This window comes from Mustelus asterias, chromosome 25 (assembly GCF_964213995.1).
Source record: "Mustelus asterias chromosome 25, sMusAst1.hap1.1, whole genome shotgun sequence".
Taxonomy (NCBI): Eukaryota; Metazoa; Chordata; class Chondrichthyes; order Carcharhiniformes; family Triakidae; genus Mustelus; species Mustelus asterias.
The window spans coordinates 48,889,189-48,915,159 of NC_135825.1; the positions used below are offsets into that span (position 1 = coordinate 48,889,189).

At 46.6% G+C, this 25,971-nt stretch overlaps 1 protein-coding gene and 1 pseudogene across 2 annotated transcripts in view; one reads left to right on the forward strand and one right to left on the reverse strand.

The window, feature by feature from the left end:
* LOC144479165 (ras association domain-containing protein 8-like) overlaps nt 1–25,971 on the forward strand; it is a 94,110-nt gene that overhangs the window by 52,520 nt on the left and 15,619 nt on the right. For both annotated transcript variants that reach the window (XM_078197758.1, XM_078197757.1), the window contains exon 4: nt 22,821–22,947. In XM_078197758.1, the coding sequence (XP_078053884.1) occupies nt 22,821–22,947 (127 nt within the window). The remainder of the gene's footprint in view (nt 1–22,820; nt 22,948–25,971) is intronic.
* On the reverse strand, nt 19,518–19,669 carry LOC144479338 (U2 spliceosomal RNA; annotated as a pseudogene).

The following is a 25,971-nucleotide window of genomic DNA, read 5'->3' on the forward strand; positions in this document are numbered from 1 at the left end:
TCTTCATTAATATATATTATAAACAGTCGCAGTCCCAGCACTGATCCCTGTGAAACTCCACTGGTTACAGGTCGCCAACCTGAAAAAGAATCCCCTATCCTCACTCGCTGTTTCCTGCCCATTATCCACTTCTCTATTCGTGCCAATACTACCTTCAACATCATGGACTCTTATCTTATGACTTAACCTTTTGTGAGGTACTTTGTTGAACGCCAAATACAACACATCTACTGGTTCCCCTCTACCTACTGTGGTTGAGATTTCCCTGACAAACTCTAATATGTTAGTCAGACATGATTTCCCTTTCATGAAGCCATGCTGACTAAACTTGTTTAGATTTGGATTTTCCAAATGTGCTGCCATTACTTCCTTCATAATTGATTCCAACATTTTTCCAACAATCGATGTTAGGCCTCCTTCTGTGCCGGAACTATTCTATGATTCTATGATCTTGAAGTTTGTTTCTTAAATTGCACTCCCGAAATGTTTGGATCTAATTTTCAGATAATTCCTCCTTCTCCTAGACTCCCTAACTGGTGGACATATCTCTTTCTTCCCTATCTGCTCATCTTATTATTCCCAATATGCTACATACACCCCTGCCCCCCCCCGCCCCCCCACCCCCCACCCCCGCCCCCCCTCCCCCCCACTCCGCACCTCCTCCTCTATTTCCTTGTTTGGAGCTCTCCTCCACTCTTTTAATTTTATGCATTCATGGGACACGGGTGTCGCTGGCTGGTCAGCATTTATTGCCCATTCCTAGTTGCCCTTGAGAAGGTGGTGGTGAGCCATCTTCTTGAATCGCTGCAGTCCACGTGCTGTGGGTTGACGCACAATGCCGTTAGGGAGGGAATTCTAGGATTTTGACCCAGCAATTACGAAGGAATGGCGATATATTTCCAAGTCAGGATGGTGAGTGGCTTGGAGGGGAACTTGCAGGTGCTGCCCTTGTCCTTCTAGATGGAAGTAGTCATGAGTTTGGAAGGTGCTGCCTAAGGATCTTTGGTGAAGCTTCCTTAAATTCTCCAATAGAAGTGGAGTTCCTCAGGTGTCTTTCCTCTTGCTATTATTCAGATGTGAGCCTAGAAAGTGACTGTTGACAGGTTACAGGTTCTGAAGGTCAGAGGTTATTGGCAGCTCCAATCCCAAAGGTCACTTCATATCCCAAGGAAATTTAAACCCCCTTTGAGTCTACATTTGGTCCATCGCACTCCCAAATTTAGAAACCAGTAGCAGAACCTTCCCCCCAAAATTCTAGTGTCCTAACAGTGTGAAGACGGGAGAGGGGTTGGGGGGGCCTAATTACGCCGGTGAAGCCAACTACAGACTGCTCAGGTGCCATTGCGCAGGGTGCTTTGATCTCCTACTGAGCTGGGAGACCTCCTTCTACCCCACATGCACGGAATCGGACCCCACCCCTCCCATCATCGGTGGCATTGTCACCTCTCCCCGCCCCCAACAGGAACACAGCTCACCAGCATTGGGGCACCAGGACCCCCAGTATTACCCCCCCCCCCCCCCATCATGAGCCCCTCCACTGCCCACCTTGCATGCACCTCCCCCCTGCAAACCCTTCCCTTTGCATAACCCCCCCCCCCTACTGGACCCGCTTGCATCTCCCTTTTTGCATAAGCCCCCCGTCATTTTGCATACTCTTGTCATAGCCCCACCCCCAGTTAGGCCCAACCTCCTTGGCACTACCCCAGCACACTTATGATGCCCAGTCAGGCACTGCCAAGGTGCCAGGTGGGCACTGTCAGGCAGGCACTGCCCAATGGGCACTGCCTTGCCATGCCCCCAACTACCCAGCTGCTCTAATGGCCTCTGATCGCCCCAGTGCGGCCATGGCGTCTGGTCTCAGCTACTGCAGAGCAGTAGTGATTCTTGCCAGTGTGATGTCATGCCGGTGAGGGCAGAAGCAACAGTGAGGGCGGAATCTGCTGTGCCGAACCAGGTAAGTCCTCTTAACTCTTGTCCTTTTTATGTCTGGGTGCCAAACTGTTCTCGCCGGCAAAACAGGGCCGGGAAGATCACAAACTGACTTGTGCCTGGCGCGAGTCGGAGTTTTTCCTTTGCTCGCTATCTTCCTGGCTCGCTACACTGATCGATTGGTGCGGCAAGCTGGTAAGATCGCACCCCAGATGTTACATGTCAACTCTCTGTTATAAATGCTAAACCGTTGTATGAGAAGGAGAATGAAAGTCTGGTGTTTTCTCACCCAAAGTCTCAGGAACTATCTTCCAAATTGCCTCAAGAGTTTCATTTACCCTCATTCGTGATTTCCAGACTCCTTCCCAAAGGGAATATGTGAGCTATGTCCTAGAGGTAAGGCCAGTTCAGCATAGTGTTAATCTCAGTGGGCCAGTAATACAGAGGCCCAGAATAATGACCTGGCACCCATGAGTTCAAATCCCACCAAGGCATTAGGGGGATAAATCTAGAATAAAAAGCTAGTATTCATGTTGATGGCCAAGTGATTAAAAGCCTCTCTGCTTCATTCCTGTCCTTTAGGGAAGGAAATCTACTGCCATTATCTGGCCTGTCTCTTGACCCCTCACAACGTGCTTGACTCTGAGCTGCCCTCTGAAGTGGGTTGATGTGCTCAAAGGACTGGAAAATAAATCCTGGCCTTGCGTAAATGAATAAATCAAAGAGTTAGCTCCAGCTGATAGAATATGAACAATGCTGTAGGTCAAATGTATTGAAGTTGATTTATTGGACCAACAGCAAACGTCATGAGCTGTATGCACTAGAAATAGGCCCCAGCATCGACCTCCACTATCTACACTGGGGTGAGACAGTAGTTAAAGTTTATTTATTAGTGTCACAAATAGGCTTACATTAACACTGCAATGAAGTTACTGTGAAAATCCCCTAGTCGCCACACTGCGGAGCCTGTTCGGGTACACTGAGGGAGGATTTAGCGTGGCCAATGCACCTAACCAGCACGTCTTTCGGACTGTGGGAGGAAACCAGAGCACCCGGAGGAAGCCCACGCAGACATGGGGAGAACATGCAGACTCCACACAGACAGTGACCCAAGCCAGGAATCGAACCCAGATCCCTGGCTCTGTGAGGCAGCAGTGCTCAGCACTGTGCCACCGTGCTGCTTTATGTTAGGTAAAGGAATATTGACTGGTATTCCTCTAATGGGGGAATCGGTATCCAGTGCATCCAACTGGGGAGTGTCTGTGTGGGTGTTGTGGGGAAAACATGGGGGAGTTTTGTTGTCATGCTCCTGAGTTTGAGTAATATGGGTCTCAGTGAATCCCTAGTAATGGGCAGAAGAAGGTTGGAGATGGGGAGTGTATTCCAAGCAGCAAGCAGTGCACTATGCTGGATATTATGTTTCAGGTGCCTCACCAAGGCAAGGCAAAACACTTTGTTAACATGGTTATATCCAGCTTCCGGAGTGCAAATGGATTCTTGATTTAAAATCGACTGTTGTTGCACAAGTTATCCAGAGCCAGGAAACCAGGCAACCAAAGGAAGTAGACTAAAGAACTAAAGAAGCAACCAAAGAAGTACTGCCCCCCCCTCCTCTCCACCCCCCCCCCCCCCCCCCCCCCCCGCCCCTGCCCCCCACCACCTGGAGTACTGTGCTCAGTTCTGGTTGCCTCATTACAGAAAGGATGTGGAAGCCATAGAAAAGGTGCAGAGGAGATTTTCAAGGATGTTGCCTGGATTAGATGACATGCCTTATGAGGGTAGGTTGAGAGAGCTGGGTCTTTTCTCCTTGGGGAGGCGAAGAATGAGAGGTGACCTGATAGAGGTGTATAAGATGTTGAGAGGTATTGATAGAGTGGATTCTCAGAGGCTTTTACCCAGGGCTGGAATGGTTGCCACAAGAGGTCACAGGTTTAGGGTGCTGGAGAGTAGGTACAGAGGAGATGTTAGGGGTAAGTTTTTCACTCAGAGGGTGGTGGGTGCGTGGAATCGGCTGCCGGTAGTGGTGGTGGAGGTGGATTCGATAGGGTCTTTTAAGAGACTTTTGGATAAGTTCATGGAAGTTAGTAAGATAGAGGGTTATAGGTAAGCCTAGTAGGTAGGGACATGTTCGGCACAACTTGTGGGCTGAAGGGCCTGTTTGTGCTGTAGCTTTTCTATGTTCTATGTTCAAAGGGAGGTGGGAACTGCCAGCTCCACAAGATAAGCAGCTTTTCCAGCATTCCTTGTGGGCCAACAGAAGCAGGAGTTCTTCCCCCTCCCCATCCCTACTCCTCAGGGAAGCTGTTAGTCTCCTCCCTGCCGGTCCCGGTCTCCGCTGGCCTTTCCCCCCCCCCCCCCTCCCAGCCCCTATCACTGACCATTCCCCACCCTCTCCCCCACCAACTGGCCTCCAATGACCACAGATTTTCTCTCACAGCCTCTGGCTATCAGTTTGGCAGGATGCTGGCCAGGAAGAGGAACAAAACAATTAGAATGAGGTTCCACTGTGAAATTCAGGGGAGTCTCCTCGTCCACTGGGCTTGCAGCTTGTTGAGACCCCCGAACCTCTCGCTGAAACATCAGAGCCTTGGAGTTTTGACTTTCCCGTACAGGATTGGTGCTTGGAAGTTGTCTAATTCGATGTAACTGTTCCTCTGAGCCTATAATGCCTCTTGGGTGAAACATGGAAATCCAACAATTCAGCCCCCCAATCCACCACCCTCTCTCTCCCCCCCCCGCCCAATCCACCCCCCCCCCCCCCCCCCCCCCCAACCGTCCACCCTACAGGGCAGCACTGAAGATGTAACTCAGGATATGCAGCAGTCTATAGTGGGATTTGAATGTTTAATCGTTTGAGGTGAGAGAGCTTGCGACTGAATGAAGCTGAGGTTATGGAAGTAATTTTAACCTAAATTTGCCTATGGGATTGGTTATCATGAAAGTTTCAAAACCTACTCAACGTTAATCTCTGCTGACAGTAATAGAGTAAAATCAGGCAGTAAATAAGCATTGTCTAACACCCCGAGGGTAGGTCAGATTAAAATTACACCCAAAGGTATTTCACTTTGTTCCAAATGCAATTGTGCACTTTATGTGCAATGCTTAGGAGACAAGCTGTATAAGCATTTCACTGTAGAACACACCCTCTGTTAGTGCAGCTTCAACCACTCAAACTTCAACAAGGTGTTTAAAGTTTATTTATCAGTGTTCCAAGTAGACTTACATTAACACTGCAATGAAGTTACTGTGAAAATCCCCTAGTTGCCACACTCTGGTGCCTGTTCGGGTACACTGAGGGAGAATTTAGCATGGCCGATGCACCTAACCAGCACGTCTTTTGGATTGTGGGAGGAAACCGGAGCACCCGGAGGAAACCCACGCAGACACGGGAAGAACGTGCAGACTCCACACAGACAGTGACCCAAGCCAGGAATCGAATCCTGGTCCGTGGTGCTGTGAGGCAGCAGTGCTAAGCACTGTGCCACCATGCCAGTGCTTGGTGTTGGGGAAGTGGACTTGTGTCCCCATGAGGAACAGATAACCCCTTTGTGATCACCAAACAAAACTACCTGATGGGATTTCCTCGTAGATTGATTGGAAACTTAAACATGATGGTTGCTTTCCATGGGTGTCTCTGACTGACCAAACGAGGGTCACTCAATTTTTAGCATGCACTGTTTTGGCAGTCTTGATCAGTCTTCTATTCTGGGCCACTTTGGAGAGTTGTGAATGAAAGTTCCAAGATTCTTGGAGAAGCATTCTTCCTGAGGTGAAGTGAAGGAACTGGACTGCCAGTATACAGCCACTATAGAAAGGATATTATTAAACTAGAAAGAGTGCAGAAGAGATTTACTAGGATGCTACTAGGACTTAATGGTTTGAGTTATAAGGAGAGGCTGGATAGACTGGGACTTTTTTCCCTGGAGCGTAGGAGGCTTAGGGGTGATCTTATAGAGGTCTATAAAATAACGAGGGGCACAGATCAGCTAGATAGTCAATATCATTTCACAAAGGTAGGGGAGTCTAAAACTAGAGGGCATAGGTTTAAGGTGAGAGGAGAGAGATACAAAAGGGTCCAGAGGGGCAATTTTTTCACACACAGGGAGGTGAGTGTCTGGAACAAGCTGCCAGAGGTAGTCTTAGAGTGTACAATTTTGTCTTTTAAAAAGCATTTGGACAGTTACATGGGTAAGATGGGTGTAGAGGGATATGGGCCAAACATGGGCAACTGGGACTAGCTTTGTGGTAAAAACTGGGTGGCATGGACCAGTTGGGCCGAAAGACCTATTTCCATACTGCAAACCTCTATAACTCTATCACTGTGTGATTATTGTTCAGGGAGCTACTTCACAAATCTTTACCATCTTTAAGGGTCTTCAAAGCAGACGTCAGCTTTCCACGAGTGCACGCTCTCTACACATGCTCTCTATACTGGAACACAACCCACCTTCCTAAGCTCAATAGTCTTCAATGCATGTTGTGAGAGCTAAGGTTTACCCATGACCTAGTACATGGAAGCTTCTCAACTGTTTGTCAAGCTGAGACAAATTTATCTCCAAAGTTTGAGCAAAAATACTGCTGGAAATCTGAAATGAAGACGGAAAATTCTGGAGATACTCAGCAAGTCTGGCAGCATCTGTGGAGAGAGAAACAAGAAGAGTTGTGATGAGGGGTCTTCAAAGAGAGACGTTGGGCTGGGGGATTTTACTGCGGGCTTTGGGACCGTAGAACACATCACAGAGTGAGCGCCGAGCCCTAATTGGCCACCTCCTGGCCCACCACCCAATTGAAGAGGTTGCCGGAATTTTCCAGCAGCCACCCCCCCATCCCCAGCTCGGGCTAGCGAGCCATCAAAATCTCTGTCCATTGGACGGACTGGAAGATCATGCCGGCGTAAAGCATTGGAAAATCCTGAAGGGTGAGTGGGATGAGATGCTGCTGACCCAATCAGAAGGCAGCAGCTTTGAAGCTTCAGCAATGCCGTGAGGAGAGGTGGACACCACTGAGGCAGGTCGGCAACTTTGAAGGTACCTCAATATGGACATGGACAGGTCAGTACAAATTAAAATTCCAGATGGCAGAAGGGGAAGGCTGTGCTGTTTGTGGGGGATGTCTATTGGGGCTCCAGGGATGGCCTCCCCTCTTTGCCCTCCCTTCTTTGCACCACTGGCACTGATGGCTCCCTGGGCTGCAGCAGGGCGGTTCATAGAATCTTAGAATCCCTACAGTGTAGAAGGAGGCCATTCGGCCCATCGAGCTTGCACCAACAACAATCCCACCCTAACCCCGTAACCCCACGTATTTACCTTAGCTAGCCCCCCTGGCACTAAGCGGTCATTTACCATAGCCAATCAACCTAACCCGCACATCTTTGGAGTGTGGGAGGAAACCAGAGCACCCGGAGGAAACCCACGCAGACACACGGAGAACGTGCAAACTCTAACCAGACAGTCAACCAAGGCTGGAATTGAACCCAAGTCCCTGGCAATGTGAGGCAGCGGTGCTAACCATTGTGCCACCTGTGCCTCCAATGAAGCTGACTGGCTCCCCATGCAGTGGGATTGGCGGGGGGGGGGGGGGGGGGGGTGTGGGGGGGGGGGGGGTGGGGGGGGGGGCGGGGGCGGGAGCCTGCTGTTTGCAAAATGACAGTGAGCCTGTAAAATGATGTACAATATATACTTGGCTGCTGCCAAGTGACTGATCCACTTCGCCACCTGTCACTGGGAAACCTCCCCGGCAGTCAAACAGCGACAGGGAACCAATCGCATTCCTAGTAGAGAATCCAGTTTTTAAATCCAATTATTGTTACAGTAAAATATTTAAAGTTGGATATCGATCAATTATTAAAGTAACATTCACCTTAATCCCTGAGAGAAGACGACAGAGTTAATGAGCTGGCTCTGCCCCCGTTAAGGAGAGAATTAACATCGCCTTGCCTTCATTGTCATACATTTACCTGAGAGGTACTCAAGTCAGTTAAGCGAATGTAAAAATCCAGTGTATGTTCTCAGTATTTATGATGCTTTTTGAAGCTTTAGGGAAGGAAATCTGCTGTCCTTACCTGGTCTGGCCTACATGTGACTCCAGACCCATAGCAATGTGGTTGCCTCTTAACTGCCCTCGGGGATGGGCAATAAATGCTGACCCAGCGACGCCCGCACCCCATGAATGAATTTTAAAAAGCTGCAAAATGAATTTTTCACATATTAGGGGTGATATCCTAATTGTAATAAGGTTAAGTCTCTTTATGTTCCAAATGTGGTTTTGAGGCGTTAGTTTCTGAGTGGGTCCGGCCCTCTTTGCTTTCTGAAAAAAATCACTGATGCCGATCCAAAAGCGGGAGCGGGAAATCTCCCCCCTTAGGATCTCTGAGGGACCAGGCCACAGGTGAGTGAGGGTGGGGTGGGATGGGGGTGTTGCAGGAGACAGGATCAGCAGCTAGGACAGGCAGCAGGATGAGGCCCTGAAGTGGGCATTAATTGAGAAGGGCGATCAGTTAATCGGCTTTTGGTGATATTGGTTGCGGGATAAATGTTGGCCAGGACACAAGAATTCTTTGCTTCCTGAAGAAAGTGTACCTTTAACATACATTTGTGCTGACAGATGCGGTGTCAGTTTGACATCTCAGCCAGAGATTCATGGCTTAGAAAATCAAGTGCACCCATACTGGAACACGGGGATGGGGAGTACGGTTTGAGGCTCCCTCGAGGGAACTGCACAGGCATAATTCCCAAGATAGCAGCGACAGTAGAGGGTGAGCTTACCCAGCGGTGGAGTGTTTGAAAACCGGGTGCTAGTGTGGAAGTAAGGTTACAACAATTTTGAAAATTAAAGTTCCATAACTGTCAAAAAAGAACTCAGTCAAGTAATGGAAAATGATTATTAGCCAAACACTGCCTTCAGTCAGGCCTTCAGTAAGGCCAACACTGCAGGATAAGCGACTATATCTAAAACCTTGTTCCATAAACACTGCATTCCAGGTCAGGACAGCAGGATGAAAACAAAGAACAAGTTACTACTGTGATTACCAAATAGCAAGATATGGGGAACATATTATGCTAATGAAGGATTGATTTTCTATTGGATAAGAAAGGGCAAAAGACTATGCTATGATTGGTGGATATGTATGTCAATGAAAGATGTGAAAAATCTCTTGTTCCTGATTTGCTGTAATTGACTATAACTGCTGAGCTGTTTCTCTGTAACCTCAGAACTGCTCTGGCCATTCTGTGTTGGCTGTAGAGAGTTCTCCTTGTGCACAAGTAATTAAAGACCTTGCATTGGATGCATGGTGTCCAGCGCTGTTTGTGTAAGGAGTGGACTGAGTGCCTTTAGATTGCTGTTACCCAAGAAAATGCTAACACTAGCTGACTGTGGCCTTCATTTAAGAGAATGAGGTGGAGATGCCGTCGTTGGACTGGGGTGGGCACAGTAAGAAGGCTCACAACACCAGGTTAAAGTCCAACAGGTTTATTTGGAATCACAAGCTTTCGGAGCACTCACCTGATGAAGGAGCAGTGCTCCGAAAACTCGTGATTCCAAATAAACCTGTTGGATTTTAACCTGGTGTTGTGAGAGTTCTTACTAAGAGAATGAGGACAACCAATTTGGAAATTAGTGGGAGCTGGAGGCAAAATGACAATTAACAGCCAAGGTGGGAGATTTTGCGCCATGGGTGGGGCACGGCTGGTGACTAGGTGGGGTTGGAGTTTGAACAGAGGGGCACTTAGCAAAGCAGTGGTGTCACACATCCTTTGAATGTGGGGTCAGGATGCACATTTTTTCTCTTCTCTACTCCAGTTATATATATTTAAAAACTAACCATAATTGGTTGAGGCCCAACAGGCAGTCCTGAAAGTAGGCCTGATTTTCCTCAGACTACTCTGCTTTGCCTCAGGGAGCCTCAAATTCACCAAAACCATCCAACATCTCAAAAATGTTAAGATTATTCACAGTCTTGAAATTAAGCATCGGAATAGTAATGTGCCACACCTACTGTATTAATGTGAAATTCTGGTGTACTCGATTCTAAAGGTTTTAGAATTTAAGGGGATGGTGAATCTATTCAATAAACAGTGTGGCACGGTGGCACGGTGGCACAGTGGTTAGCACTGCTGCCTCACAGCGCCAGGGATCCGGGTTCGATTCCAGCCTTGGGCGACTGTTTGTACAGAATCTGCACGTTCTCCCCGTGTCTGCGTGGGTTTCCTCCGGGTGCTCCAGTTTCCTCCCACACTCCAAAGATGAGCTGGTTAGGTTGATTGTCCATGCTAAAATGCCCCTTAGTGTCAGGGGGAATAGCAGGGTAAATACATGGGGTTGCGAGGAGAAGGCCTGGGTGGAATTGTTGTTGGTGCAGACTCGATGGGCTGAATGGCTTCTTTCTGCACTGTAGTGAGTCTATGAAAGATGTTCAGTGTGATGTTGTTTAAAGATTCTCACCATTCTTTCTATGTTCCAATGTGTACGCTTATGTTTTACATTCATTACCTTCTAGGCATTACAATGGAAGATGTAGAAAGAAAGTTTTGCATTCATGTAGCGCCTTTCATCCCCTCAGCAACGCAAAGCACTTTGCAGTTACTGTTAAAATGTAGGAAATGCGCCTACCAATTTGCGGCCAGCAAAGTCTCGCAAGTAACAATGGGATAATGACCAGATAATCTGTTTTAGTGATATTGGTTGAGGGATGAATATTGGTCTAAACACTGAGGGCAACTCCCCTGTGCCTCTTTGAAATAGCACCTCGGGATTTTATAGAATCATAGAATCCCTACAGTGCAGAGGGAGGCCAATCAGCCCATTGAGTCTGCGCTGACTGTCCCTCAGAGTACCTTACCCAGGCCCAATGCCCACTCTATCCTGGTAACCCTGCTCATTTATCATGGCCTGACATGCACATCTTTGTACTGTGGGAGGAAACTGGAGCATCCGGAGGAAACCCACGCAGACACGGGGAGAATGTGCAAACTCCACACAGTCACCAGGAATTGAACCCGGGTCCCTGGCAGTGTGAGGTAGCAGTGCTAACCACTGTGCCACCCAGGGCATGTGGCAGATTGTGGAACATCTCATCCTAAACTGAATCCAGTTTGTTCCCACTGGAAGAGAAAGGTTTAGATTAGGGATATCATGGCGCTGCTTTTCACCTGCTCCTTTCCTGCAATAAATAGCTGCAATTTTTGTAAATGCAATGGATGTTCACCAGACTAATTCCTGGGATGGTGTGCCTGTCTTGTGAGGAGAGATTGAGGAGACTGGGTCTGTATCCTCGAGAGTTTAGAACAATGAGAGGTGATCTCATTGAAACATACAAAATTCTTCAGGGGCTAGGCAGGATAGATGCAGAAAGAATGTTTCCCCAGGCTGGGGGTGGGGGTGGGCTTCTAGAACAATCCGACCATGGGACACAGCTTCAGAAAAAGGGGTAGGCTATTTAGGACTGAAATGCGGAGAAACTTCTTTACTTGGAGAGTACTTAGGAATCTTAGGAATTCTCAGCCCCAGAGGGCTATTTAAAGTTTATTTATTAGTGTCACAATTAGGCTTAAATTAACACTGCAATGAAGTTACTGTGAAAATCCCCTAGTCTCTACACTCCAGCGCCTGTTCGGGTACACTGAGAGAGAATTTAGCATGGCCAATGCATTTAGCCAGTACGTCTTTCCGACTGTGGGAGGAAACCGGAGCACCCGGAGGAAACCCACGCAGACACGGGGAGAACGTGCAGATTCCACAAAGTCACCAGGAATTGAACCCGGGTCCCTGGCATTGTGAGGCAGCAGTGCTAACCACTGTGCCACTATGGAGTTATTGGGGAGAATTTTCCCGTCCCACCCACCACGGGAATCGTAGCAGGCGAGGGCGGACCACACAAAGGTCCATTGACCTCAGGCGGAATTTTCCGGTTTGGGGCGAGCATGGTCGGAAAATCCCTGCCCATTGAGTCTGCTCAGGACAGAGATCAATGGATTTCCAGTTCCTAATGACATCATGGAATATGGAGATACGGCCATGATCTAGTTGAATATTGGAGCTGGCTCGAGGGGCTGAATGGCCTTATCCTATTCCTATTTTCCAACACTCCAGATGTTAGTTTGCTTTCAGTTGCTAGTGCTCTTGCCTCTGAATCAGTAGTTTGTTGGTTAATCTGTGCTGTATACTTGGGCACATGATCTCGGTTGGCAGAATCATAGAAATCTTAGAATCATAGAAACCCTACAGTGCAGAAGGAGGCCATTCGGCCCATCGAGTCTGCACCGACCACAATCCCACCCAGGCCCTACCCCCACATATTTTACCCGCTAATCCCTCTAACCTACGCATCCCAGGACTCTAAGGGGCAATTTTTTTTTATTAACCTGGTCAATCAACCTAACCCGCACATCTTTGGACTGTGGGAGGAAACCGGAGCACCCGGAGGAAACCCACGCAGACACGAGGAGAATGTGCAAACTCCACACAGACAGTGACCCAAGCCGGGAATCGAACCCGGGACCCTGGAGCTGTGAAGCAGCAGTGCTAACCACTGTGCTACCGTGCCGCCCATAACCACTGTGCTACCGTGCCGCCCATGTGAGGGAATGCTGTGAAACTCTGCTTCAACTGAAATATTGAACAGCAACCTATCTGCTTATCCAGGCGCATTTAAAAGATCGCACTGTGGAAGACCTGGGACAATATTCCAGGTTTTCCAGCCAGCAGTTCCCCTGCAACCAAAAACAACGACCTGCCGGTGAATTTTCCCGTTCCACCTGCCACGGGAATCAGAGTGGGCGAGGGGCGGACCATGGAAAGGTCCGCAGACCTCAGGCAGCATTTTCCAGTTTCGGAGCGAGCGAGGCTGGAAAATCCCGTCCCTGGTCTTTGAGCTAATTTGTGCACAATTGGGATCCCAGTGTGCACAAATTGACTGCACTTTTTGCCGACATAACAACAGTCTCTCCACATCAGATATAACCCATGGGCCGTGAATTATTGGGGAGGTTCTGAAACTGTGCTAAGCTGTTATATAAATGTAATTTCTTTCGTTGCAAAAAAAAATGTAACTATGATCTCATTTGACTTTCACAATGGAGGGGGGGGGGGGGTGGTGGTGCGGGGTGGGGTGCGGGGTGAGGTGGGGGTGGGGGGGTAGAAATTGCAGCATTACAAGTTCACAGCTTTAATTTCCTTCTCAGTTATGCCAGAACTCAGAGATTGTTCCTCATTGGGGAACTTTAGCAGATGCATTTTCTTATAGGTGCCTCTTACTCGTCTGAAAATACGGCAATAATCAGCCACCCATTGCCTCCTTATAAGTACCACCCAATGTCAGGATAAATGGATTGGCACTGACCTCTTTTACACGCAGCCTTCCAGAACAAAGCACCACATTAACGCTTCCTGCCATTTTACAAGGAGCCCCAACAACAGACCTGTAATTACCACAAGAAATTAGACACTTTAAATATCCTTTTTTTTTTGGTATCCTAGCAGGTGAAACTTAACCTTAAGGCACTGCAGATGAGATGCATGGTTTACAAAGGAGATTAACGGACTCTGTTGATTAGGTCAGTGGTGTTGGATTCTCAGGTGCTCATTACTCTAATGGTCCCTATTCACGGATGTGTGCGTTGTCATTTAGGCCATTTGAACATTCGGTTAAATGATAATGTAATCAGCCTGTTATTGTGTTCATTATGAATGCTTACTCGGCAAATGCTGATGAGGCTTCACTTTGAATTAAGGTAAACCCATATCAACCTTGTCTCCTTCTACGTTCCATTTTAATCAGGGTATCTCCGAATTCTCCTACCTAGATGTTCCAAAGATATCATTTCATGCAGCCTTGCTACTTTCACTCTGTCTCTATTGTGTTCAAATGAACAACAACCTGCATTTATAAAGCACCTGTAATATAACAAAACTCGCTAGACCCATCAGTGCAGCATAATCTGATGGAAATTAACACCAAGCTTATTACAGAGATATTAGAACAATGGGCCACCAAAGGACGGCACGGTGGCACAGTGGTTAGCACTGCTGCCTCACAGCACCAGGGACCCAGGTTCAATTCCGGCCTCGTGTGGAGTTTGCACATTCTCCCCTTGTCTGTGTGGGTTTCCTCCGGGTGCTCTGGTTGCCATGGTAAATTGACCTGAGTGTCAGGGGGATTAGCAGGGTAAATATGTGTGGTTACAGGAATTGTGGTTGGTGCAGACTCAATGGGCTGAATGGCCTCCTTTTGCACTGTAGGGATTCTATGTATTTAGATCATTCGAAGATGAGAATTAGGAGAGGGAGTAGGCTATACAACCCCTCAAGTCCACTCCATCATTCAATATGATCATAGCTCAACTTCAATGTAAACTTCACTTTCTGCCTGCTCCCCATATTCCTTGATTCCTTGAGAGATCAAAAATCTGCCTATCGCAGCCTTAAATATATTCAACAATGGCACATTCGCAACCCTCTGACAAAAAGAATTTCAAAGATTTACAACTCTTTTAGTGAATCGATTTCTCAGTTCTAATTAGTTGACCTCACAAACCAAGCCATTGCTTCAGTGTTGTAGATTCTTCCATCAGCGGAAACAACCTCTCCGTGTCTACCCTTTCCACCAGAGCCTATATGTTTCAATGAAATCCCCTCTCATTCTTCTAAGCTCCAGAGAGTAGAGGCCCAATTTCCTCAGCCTTTTACCATAGGACAATCTCCTTATCCCAGGAACCAATCTAGCGAACCTTCACTGTACCACCTCCAAGGCTGGTATATCCTTCCTTAAAGATGCGAATCAGAACTGCACACAGTACTCCAGGTGTGGTCTGACCAAAGCCCTGTACAATTGCAGCAAGACCCCCTTGTGCTCCAATCCCTTTGTAATAAAGACCATCATGCCATTTACCTTCCTAACTGTTTGACGTACTCACATGCTAGCTTTCTGTGTTCCTTGTACGAATACACCCAAATCTCTCTAAGTATCAGCATTTAAAAATATCATACCTTTCACAACAAAGTGAATAGGTTCACACTTGCCCACATTGTATCCCATCTGCCACCCTGCTGCCACTCACTTAACCTGTCTGTAATTTCTATGGGGCTCTTTGTGTCCTCCTGACAGCTCACATTCTGAACTAACTTTGTATCATCAACAACCTTGGATGCATCATGCCCAGACTCTTTTTGGCCTGAATTTTCTCAGAGAGGGTCTCCGGCTCAGCCAAAATGATGTTGGAGACCCGGTTCCAGAAGTTCCGACCCTGTAGCTGCCACCAATTGGGGTGGATTATATTTCCCATATCCATGGTTCACGGGGGCATCTGCATATGTAAAAGTACCTTCAAACAGATCCAATTTTTAAAACTTGGATGCCCAAAACACAACTTGTATGCTTTAGGATCTCTCAGGAGAACGTCTAAAGCTGCTAGAGTCTATTGGAGAGAAAGGGTACTCTTTTGGATAGGTCCACAGGCACCTTTGGAAGGTATAAGGTGTCATCTGGGAGAGATCAAGTGCTTTTCAGAATCATTAAAAATAGATACAGATGTGCATAAAATATGGATTAACTCATAGGAACTGTCAAGCTGATTGGAACTGTCAAACTGTCAAGAGAACTGTCAAGTTGTCAAGGGAGTTGTCAAGCTGATTGGAGCTGTCAAGGGAACTGTCAAGCTGATTGGAGCTGTCAAGCTGTCAAGGGAGCTGTCAGACTGCTGTTAAGGTTCTATATAGTATGGACTTTCAATCAATATGTTATTTTTTGAAAACCACAAAAGGCTACAAAAATGGTTGTCTGCTGATCACCTGACATCCCTTGTGGATTGACACACTCCCCTGTATCAATAGGGAAAATTGAATTTTCCAGACTGATATTGACTCAATGCCTTTCCCTGAAGCTAATTCAAAAGGGTAATTTCTCGTTGAATGGGTCATTCAAAGACACAGTTCATAGAATCATAGAATCCTACAGTGCAGAAGGAGGCCATTCGGCCCATCAAGTCTGCACCAACCACAATCCCACCCGGGCCCTATCCCCATAACCCCATGCATTTAACCTAGCTAGTCCCCCGATACTAAGGGACAATTTAGTATGGCCAATCCACCTAACCAGCACATCTTTGGACTTGTCATCACACGGGATATACAGTTGACTTAGATACCCATCCTTTTTGGAAAAGGTCTTTGGACTTGTAAGCAGTCAGGTGGTGAGACAGCCGTGTGTTGCCTGCTTTTAAAACAGCAAGAAACTGTTCGCAGAGAGATCCCCACAGACAACCATTGAACCAGCTGCATGTCAACTCAGCAGCCAAGATAATAAACAACCACACCCTGAGGGTGGAAGAAGAACTCTCATCAACCTGTTCCAACGTCACATGAGAAGCAACCTCCTAGATGTTGGACTGCAACTTACTGAAAATTCTCTGCTCTACAACACCTTCCCTTCAACCATTGCCTTAACTCATCTAAAAAACAGCAGGCCTGCCCAGAAAAAGGGACTTAGACAGCCATACATTGTATTTGTATTTTCTTTCCCTTATCTGTGTCTAATCTTTGTGTGGATGATAGTGCAGGTAAGTAGAATGAATGAGATGTAACATTTAAACCTTCGGGTTAAGTGTGTGATAATAAATAACTGATCTTGCTCATTTTTAATTCACAGAAAGCTTGCTGCTGTAATTATTTGTTGGACAATCACTCTGAGGTATTAAAACACACACTCCTTGCATACAAAACACAGTGATCACAGGCAGTGATGAAGCACATTATTCTGTCTGTGATAAATTGGGTGCTGCAGTGCAGGATAAAATCCATCGTAAACAACCCAAATCCGACTTTAAAGGAATTGGAAGTGAAAAGGAAAAGCAGCATAAAGCCAATATTATAGAAACAAGGAGCAGAAGGGATTGCAGCAATAAACTGTATGAGTTCTAACTCTAGACAATAAGATGGTTACTTTTGATGTGAAAGCATTTCTGCAAGAGGAGGGTTAAATAGGGCAAACGAATAGCACTCCTAAACAGCTAAGCAGATAGAACTCAATATACATAATAAAACACCAAGACTTGAGAAATTAAAGATGCTGCCCAAGCTTCTCAGCCTCACTATAGCACAGGTTGAAGCTCCAGAAACGGCTTCCTTAGCTAAAATTCGCCTGGAAGAACAGGGGCTACTGTTTGAGTTTCAGGCAAAAGTGAGAGAATCCCAGGAGAGAGAGAGAGAGAGAGAGCTTTTTAGCTCAGAAAACTGGGAAGAGAATTACAGGCACAGGGAGATAGCAAACTGAGAAAGATTGCAGCCATTGGGAAGAATCTGATTTTACCCAGTGCTAATCAAACTATCCTTAGCTGAGGGTCTGATGTGGATTTCGTGAAATATTCGCAATTGGTCACCAAGTTTGAAGAGGATGATGTGGAAATTGCCTTTACAGCCTTTGAGAAACTGGCAGCTAAATTACAATGGCCGGCAGAGTTTTGGACACACCTGATACACGGTCAGCTGGAAGGAAAGGCCCACGGGAGTTAGTCCATGCTGCCTGCTGACATCTGTAACATTTATGATCAGACCAAGGCAGCTATTTACATGCCTGTGAGTTTGCCAGAGACATACTGTCAACAAATTCCAAAATTCCCGTAAAAACACCATGTAAACCTTCCTGGAATTCGAGAGAATCAAACAGCTATATTTGATTGCTTGGTCCCAGCCCTAAATTTTTACCATACCTTCAAAGACTTAAGAGAAATAGTACTGATAGAGGAGTTTAAAAACTCTCTGCCCTACAGCCTCAAAACTCACATAAAGAAACAAAAGGTTTCCACAGTCAGAAGCGAAGCTATCATGACTGATGACTAGAACTAAATCTCTAAACCAAAACAAATTTGGGTCTAGTAACTGAAGTGTTTTGAAATTTTTAAAAAATGTCTGCAATAGACTCTTGGAACTTTAATTCATTTCATCTCAGCATGGGTCCTGAGGTCTGCCCATGGTGGATACTGGGCGAGTTGGAATGGAGGATGTAAGGGCAAAGAGTGGTGAGTGGCGGAGTCGTGGGTTGGCATAAATTGGCACTAAATTCGAATAGAACTATGACGGGCCTTGGGGATGGGTAGAGGGGCATAGGAACTATGAAGGGCCATTGGGGGTGGGTGGGGCTACGGGGAGTGTATGGGGGAGTGTGAGGAGTGAGGGCTGGGGGGGGGGGGTGCTGCTGTTTGTTCACAACTTGGACAAAGTGCCAGATTACTGAGGCAGGCCCTTCACCAAGCTTACCTCCACGAGCCTGACACCCATGACACCCCCGGGTCCAAAGCTGGAGCATCCGGGGCACTTTTTCCCGGGTCAGGTTTGCATAGCCAGGAATTTTCCTGACTGCGCTCCCGACCAGGCAGTGAAAATGTAACTAAGTAATTAATATAAATTTTACATAGCTGAGGCTCTAGTGCTGACCCTTACTGCACTCCACTAGCTACAGCCTGCCAACTTGAAAACACCATTCATTCCTACTCTGCTTCCTGCCTGTTAAGCAATCCTCTGTCCATCCCAACTCCATGAACCCCTATCTTGAATATTAGTCTTTTGTGTGACACCTTACTGAATGCCTTTTGGAAATCCAAATATAGGACATCTACTGGTTCCCCTTTATCTCCCCCTCTAGTTACATCCTCACATTCATCAAACATGATTTCCCTTTGATAACACTGTGGTGACTCTATCTGTTTATATTATGATTTTCTAAGCACAAAATTAAGAATGCCTTAATAATAAATTCAATAATCTTCCTGACATCAACTGATCTGTAGCACCTTGTTTCTTGCTTCTTCCTTTCCTCTTGCTGCATTTGCTAACTTCCAGACTGCTGTTCTCCATTCTAGAATCTCAAGAAGTTTGGAAAATCAGAAACAGTGCATGCACAATTGCTGCAGCTATCTCTTTTAGAACCCTAAGATGTAAACCGTCGGGTCCTGGGGATTTGTTGTCTTTTAGTTCCTTATGTTTCTCCAGTACTTTTTCTCTGCTGATATTAATCATATTAATTTCCTCATTCTTCATCAGTCCCTTGGCTACCCTATCTTTCTAGTATGCAATTTCTTTCTTCTACTGTGAAAACAGAAACAAAATATTTGTTCAATGTCTCTGCCATTTCCTCATTCCTCATGACAATTTCTCCTATCTCTGCCTCTAAGATATGGGTGTTTACTTTAGCTCCTCTCCTCCTTTTTAGATACTTGTAAAAACTCTTACCATCCATTTTCATACTCCTGAATAGTTTATTCATGTGCTCTATTTTTTCTTCTTTTTAAGCAAATTTTTGGTAGCCCTTTGCTGGTTTCTGAGGCATTTATAATCCTTAGCGTTATTATTATTATTTGCAACCTTATTGGTCAAAGTAAAAAACAGAAAATTCTGAAAATACTCTGCAGGTCTGACAGCATCAGTGGAGACAGAGTTTTTTTTAATACTTTTCCAATTCAATCAAATCAAGTCCAATTCAGAGTCTCAACAAGTTGAGACATTTCCGATCCAAGTTGACAAGACAGGGCCTCCACTCCTGTCTTGGGCCTGATCTACATGAGCCAAGCTGATTGGAGTAGGCGCAGACTCACCTCCTCCAAGGCTTGATGTCATTTGCATCTTAACCAAAAGGCCGAGATGCTGCTTTTAAAAATTGCTTCAAATGAAGCTTAAATGTAACCTAATGACCTCAACCAAGTGCAGCCTGTCCATACTACACTTGATCTTAGCCAAAAGGCTGAGAAGCGATAATAGGGAATTTTCCCTGACAAGGGGAGCTAGATTTGTGCAACTGTGGGAGAGTTCAATTCTCTGAAATTAATATGATGTCAGGATCCTCATATAATCTTTTGGGAGTGGAATGAGTGCAGCTACAGGGTAAATTGAGCTGAGATGTGCCGTGCAGGAGAATGTTGGGAAAGTCAGTGTTTGAGGCTTGACATCTGAATGAGTTATACCACTGACCTTTCCCATCTTCCTGAACCCCTGAATCCTCGTGGCACACTGGCTCAGGTTGGAGAGACCACACAGCTGCTGCTGAAATCCTCAGCCATTTTCATCCTCAGGGAGGCAGTGGCATAGTGGTATTGTCACTGGACTAGTAATTCAGGGACCGAGGGTAATATTTGGTGACCTGGGTTCAAATCCCCCCAGAGCAGATAGTGAAATTTGAATTCAATACAAAATCTGGAATTAGGAATCTACTGATGACCATGAAACCATTGTCGATTGTTGTAAAAACCCACCTAGTTCACTAACGTCCTTTAGGGAAGGAAATCTGCCCTCCTTATCTGGTCTGGCTTACATGTGACTCCAGATCCGCCGCAATGTAGTTGACTCTTAAATGCCCTCAGGGATGGGCAATAAACGCTGGCCTAGACATGAACAAATAAAAAAAGCCTTTTTGTTGGAGAGGTTGTCCATTTAGAGTCATAGAGGTTTACAGCATGGAAACAGGCCCTTCGGCCCAACTTGTCCATGCCACCCTTTTTTTTAAAACCCCTAAGCTCGTCCCAATTGCCGGCATTTGGCCCATATCCCTCTATACCCTTCTTACCCATGTAACTGTCTAAACACTTTTTAAAAGACAAAATTGTACCCGCCTCTACTACTACCTCTAGAACATAGAACATAGAACAGCGCAGTACAGGCCCTTCGGCCCTCGATGTTGCGCCGACCAGTGGAACCAATCTAAAGCCCCTCTAATCTACACTATTCCAATATCATCCATATGTTTATCCAATAACCATTTGAATGCTCTTAATGTTGACGAGTCCACTACTGCTGCAGGCAGGGCATTCCACGCCCTTACTACTCTCTGAGTAAAGAACCTACCTCTAACATCTGTCCTATATCTCTCACCCTCAATTTAAAGCTATGTCCCCTCGTGCTATCCATTACCATCCGAGGAAAAAGGCTCTCACTATCCACCCTATCTAATCCTCTGATCATCTTGTATGCCTCTATTAAGTCACCTCTTAACCTACTTCTCTCTAACGAAAACAACCTCAAGCCCCTCAACCTTTCCTCATACGATTTTCCCACCATAGCAGGCAACATCCTGGTAAATCTCCTCTGGCAGCTTGTTCCAGACACTCACCACCCTCTGTGTGAAAAAATTGCCCCTCTGGACCCTTCTGTATCACTCCCCTCTCATCTTAACCTATGCCCTCTAGTTTTAGACTCCCCTACCTTTGGGAAAAGATATTGACTATCTGGCTGATCTGTGCCCCTCATTATTTTATAGACTTCCTCCCGTCCTTTGGAGGGCTCAGTGCATGCCAACCCCTCAGATCCCATAGTAGGTCATCCAGGGAAGAGCCAGATTTTCCCAATGGAGATGGGAATCGGAAGGCGGGTTCTTTTCCGAGTAACAAATCCACCCCAACTACGGAGCTGGAGGTTTTTGTAATTTTCTTGGAGGCAATTAGTCTGGGGTAAAATTTGCAGTGGCCAATCAGCGGAGCAGAGTTGTGTCAGTTGAACAGCCAGCTGCAGCTACATTGCCAACACCCACATGGAAACATTAAAGTTAAATTCTCCCACATTTTGGAGGGCAGTAGGAGGCATCAATCAGCCAGGGGGCTAAGCCAGAGGGAGGGTGGAGAGGGTAGGCTGGTGACACGTTCTCCAAATTAAGTGGATGTTTATATAATGTAGAGCCCTTTTGAACTGAAACCTCTCACGTTAGTTTACATCTGACCCTGTCACCGCCATCGTAAAGTGGGTTTGCACCAGGCAGCTGCTGGAAGTTGCCCACCTTTGTGAGAATTACAGAAGTGAAGATCAGCTCCTAATGAGCTCGTCAACTCTTGTAATTGGCCTCATGATTGACACGGGCAACTTGGTAGGCTTGTCCTCTCCCCAGCCTTGACAGAAATTGTTGGCGTCAGGAGTGCAGGAAGCAGAGTAACACATTGGCCATCGGTACAATCCTATGGTTCTCCTCCTCTGTTCCAGCCTGATTAAGCCAGTGAAAATCCAGACCCTGGGCAGCAGCCTTACTTGAGCATGGTGCCAATCAGGTCTCTGATCCATTTGTGCTGCTGGACAAGACCAATGTCAGTCCTATTGCCTTTGGATGACCATTCACAACATGCCTCGCAAGTCTGAGTTCCACAAGCCCCCCCCAGAAAGCAGACCTAAGCACTGGAACCACCATGGTAACCGAGCTAGGAAGAATAGAATATGGCCCATTCATCTCTGCAATGTAGGGATCAACTCGCATGAAGAAGCGAAGTAACACAGGAACGGAAATAGGCCATTCAGCCCCTCCAGCCTGTTGTGTGCCTTCCAGTTAGGTCAAGGCTGACCTGCATCTCAGCTCCATATGCCATCTTTGTTACCCATCCCCCGACATCCTCACTGAACAAAACATCTTTCCATCTCAATCTTGAAAGTTCTGGCTGTCTCCCCAACACTCACAGTCTTTTGGGGAAAGAGTTTTGCATTTCTACCATCCTTTCTGTGCAACATTGCTCCCTGATCTCCCTCCTGAATAGCCTGGCTTTAATTTTAAGATTGTGTCCTTTTGTGCATGACTCCCCCACCAGAGGAAATAGATTCCCAGCATCTGCCATATCAAACCCGTGTAATATTATAAATCGATTTGATTATTCTTCTAAACCCATGGGAATACGAGCCACGTTTATGTGATCCATCTTCGTAGTTTAAATGTCTGAATGCCAGTGTTTTCTTGAGGAGTGTAGTATTGTCCTGTGTTTGTGTGATTTTTGCTTATTTTTCTGAGTTTAACCAATCAAGCACAGTGAGCATTAATAGTAAACAGACTCACATAATCTAGCACACAGACAATTGAACATTGAACACTGCGGTGATTTGGGGCTGTGGTCGCCTTAATGTAAAGAACCAAACAACTTATTTTTCCCCCTCCCCCACAGAGGAAACGCTGTGAGCAGGAAGAACTGACCAGAGAACTACGACAGGCAAACCTCCTGCAGTTCATTCAGCAGACAGGGACAAAGGTCAGCATCCTTCCGGCACAGGAGGGACCTGCTGAGGCTATGGGTGAGTAACTACACATTACTGCTGGCCACTGGCACGCTGCTCTTTCTCTGCAACCCGATCCCCACAAAGAAATGGACTGAACCAAAGAGAATCATCCCCAGAACACTGGTTATAAACCTAGTAATTCCAGGTAATTCACACTAAAGTTTATTCATTAGTGTCACAAGTAGGCTTACATTAACACTGCAATGAAGTACTGTGAAAATCCCCTCGTTGCCACACTCCGGCGCCTGTTCGGGTACAACTGAGGGAGAATTTAGCATGGCCAATGCACCTAACCAGCACGTCTTTCAAACTGTGGGAGGAAACCAGAGCGCCCGGAGGAAACCCACGCCAACGTGGGGAGAATGTGTCGACTCCATACAGACAGTGACCCAAGCCAGGAATCGAACCCGGGTCTCTGGTGCTGTGAGGCAGCAGTGCTAACCACTGTGCTACCGTGCCGCCCGCCAGTGGCCCAAATTAAAGGGAAATGGAAATCCCATTGTACATTTTGGGTTCTTAACTCCCTGTTTGCTCAAGTCAAAGTTTCAACTGACGGTCAAAGGTGAAGAAGCCACAGCAGTGCCTCAGATAGAGAGAGGCAGCATTTTCCATCTATTTACAAAAAGCTGGTAACTGTTGACCCTTAGAGATAGTTGCATCAGCTTGTCATGAAGGTGTGAAAGAGCATTTGCTGCATTTTAATAAAGCGAACATGCTGGGTGTGAGGAACATTGCGATTAGTGAGTGACTTGGCTTATGTTGAGTTGCAAGCTGTCTAGTTTTTATTTTGACCAGATCCCTTGTATTCTGAGCAAGCGTTCTACTTCTGTTTTTGATGTGAAGTGAAGGAGAAAGGTGGGGGGGTGTGGGGTGTCATTCCACCCCACTCCCCGCGCCCCCCCCCCCCCAACCCCCACTCTCCCCTCCAGCCTTTACTGTTCCTTATTTATGTTTTTATTCGACATTCAGGCTTTCGAATTAGTGATCAAAGATTGGCTAGCTCTGGACACTTGTTGGGACTCCAATGGGGATGACTCCCACCAGCACAGAGAAGAGGAGCAGGTCCTGGGGGTGAGGGCCATGCCACTAGATAAGTGTTTATTGTGTTGGGGGCAGAGTTAGAGGATTGTCCACCACATAGGAAACAGAGGGGGTGATTCTCCGGGGCTGCTAGCCCCCTCTGGAATTCCTGATGGCCTGTCCAATCGGACATGAGGGACAAATCAGGATTCTGACCAGGTGTCAAACCCATTGCGAGTTTTCTGCTCGCTACACCCAATCAGATTCTCATCCAGAGCGGGCGAGAACCTGAGCAGAACTAATTTAAATACATCTGAATATGATTAGTGGGCTGGAACCCTGATTCAGTGGCCTCTTGGGATGCTCTCCCCCCTCCTCTCAGCACCCAAATGGGAAGTCCCATGGATGCCAATTAGTCCTGCTCCTGACAATCGGGGACCCTGAGGGAGGGGGGTGCAAGGAGGGAAGTACTACTTTCAAATGTGCCCACGAGCTCCTCTGCTACTACCAGGCTGCAGAGGGGGACCCTCAAGGGACATGGGGGTTGGGCTGGGGGGGAGGGTTTGACCTCGGGGCTCTGCCTCGGGATGGGACTCTAATGCTGCACTTCTCTTTGTTGCCCTGGAAACCATGGGAACCACTGTATTTGGGCTCCGTGCTGTGAGGAGTGTAATAGAGAAATGAAGGGAAAGCTATTCACCAAGGCCACAGCGTGTGCTATCCAACTCCCTGCAGCAACTCCCCAACTCTCTTCCTCTGCACCTCCTCAATCTGTGACGTCCACCTCCAAGGACAAGGGCAGCTGGTACATGGGAACACTATCAACAACAATATCTTGCATTGATATAGCACCTTTAAAGTAGCCAATTGTCCCAAAATGCTTCACAGGAGTATTATCAACTAAACTTTGACCTCCAAATGCTCCCCCATGTCACACACCACCCTGACTTAGAAATAGATCTTTATCGTTGGGTCAATATTTTTGAACTTCCTGCTGGACATCACTTCATGCATTACAGTGGGTCAGGAATAAAGCTCACCACCACCTTCCCAAGGCCAATGAGGGATGGGTGATAAATTATGGTCTTGCCGGCAGCATCTCAAGAGGGAAAACAACACAGCCATTAAATTGAAAAAGGCCATTCAGCCCATCTTAGTTCATTCATTCATCCTGTTCTCCTCACTGTCTCCATTGCGGAATCTCATTGCTACTTCAATAATTCTTGAATTTTCACCTCTACCACACACAGACTCTCTGGGGTGAATTTTCCCGTTCCACCTGCCAGGGGAACTGGAGCGGGTGAGGGAGGGACCATGGAAAGGTCCATTGACGTTGGGTGGGATTTTCAGGTTTCGGGGTGAGCACGGCTGGAAAATCCCGCCCTCTGTGTGAAGAAGATATTGGCCCCAATTTATGTTTTGAACCTTTTCAGCCAGTCGAGGAATTCCATATCCTTTGTATTGAAGTCATTAATTCTGCTTCCGATTCCTTTGTTTGAAGAGGGTATGTTGTTCACATCTTCCTTTGTGAATACTTTGAGAAAGTTGTCATTCAGAATATTAAATAACTTCTCTTCATCCTCTTTCAAGTCCATTTGCAACTTTTATGATTTTCACCATTCATTCCATGGCCTGAAGTATTGAAAAAAATTCTTACCGTCACATTTTACATCTTCTCCTAACATATCTTTATAGAACCTTTTCTTTCGCTTTGAGAAGTCCTTTCATGTATTTTCAAGTATATGCCAGCTCTCTGTAGAACAATCTAGTCAGTCCCTTTCCCATTTTATCCCCACAACCAGCACGGTGGCGCAGTGGTTAGCACTGCTGCCTCACAGCGCCAGGGACCTGGATTAGATTCCCAGCTTGGGTTGCTGTCCGTGTGGAGTTTGCACATTCTCCCCGTGTCTGCCTGGGTTTCCCCCAGGTGCTCCGGTTTCCTCCCACAGTCCAAAGATGTGTGGGTTAGGTGGATTGGCTATGCTAAATTGTCCCTTAGTGTCAGGGGGATTAGCTAGG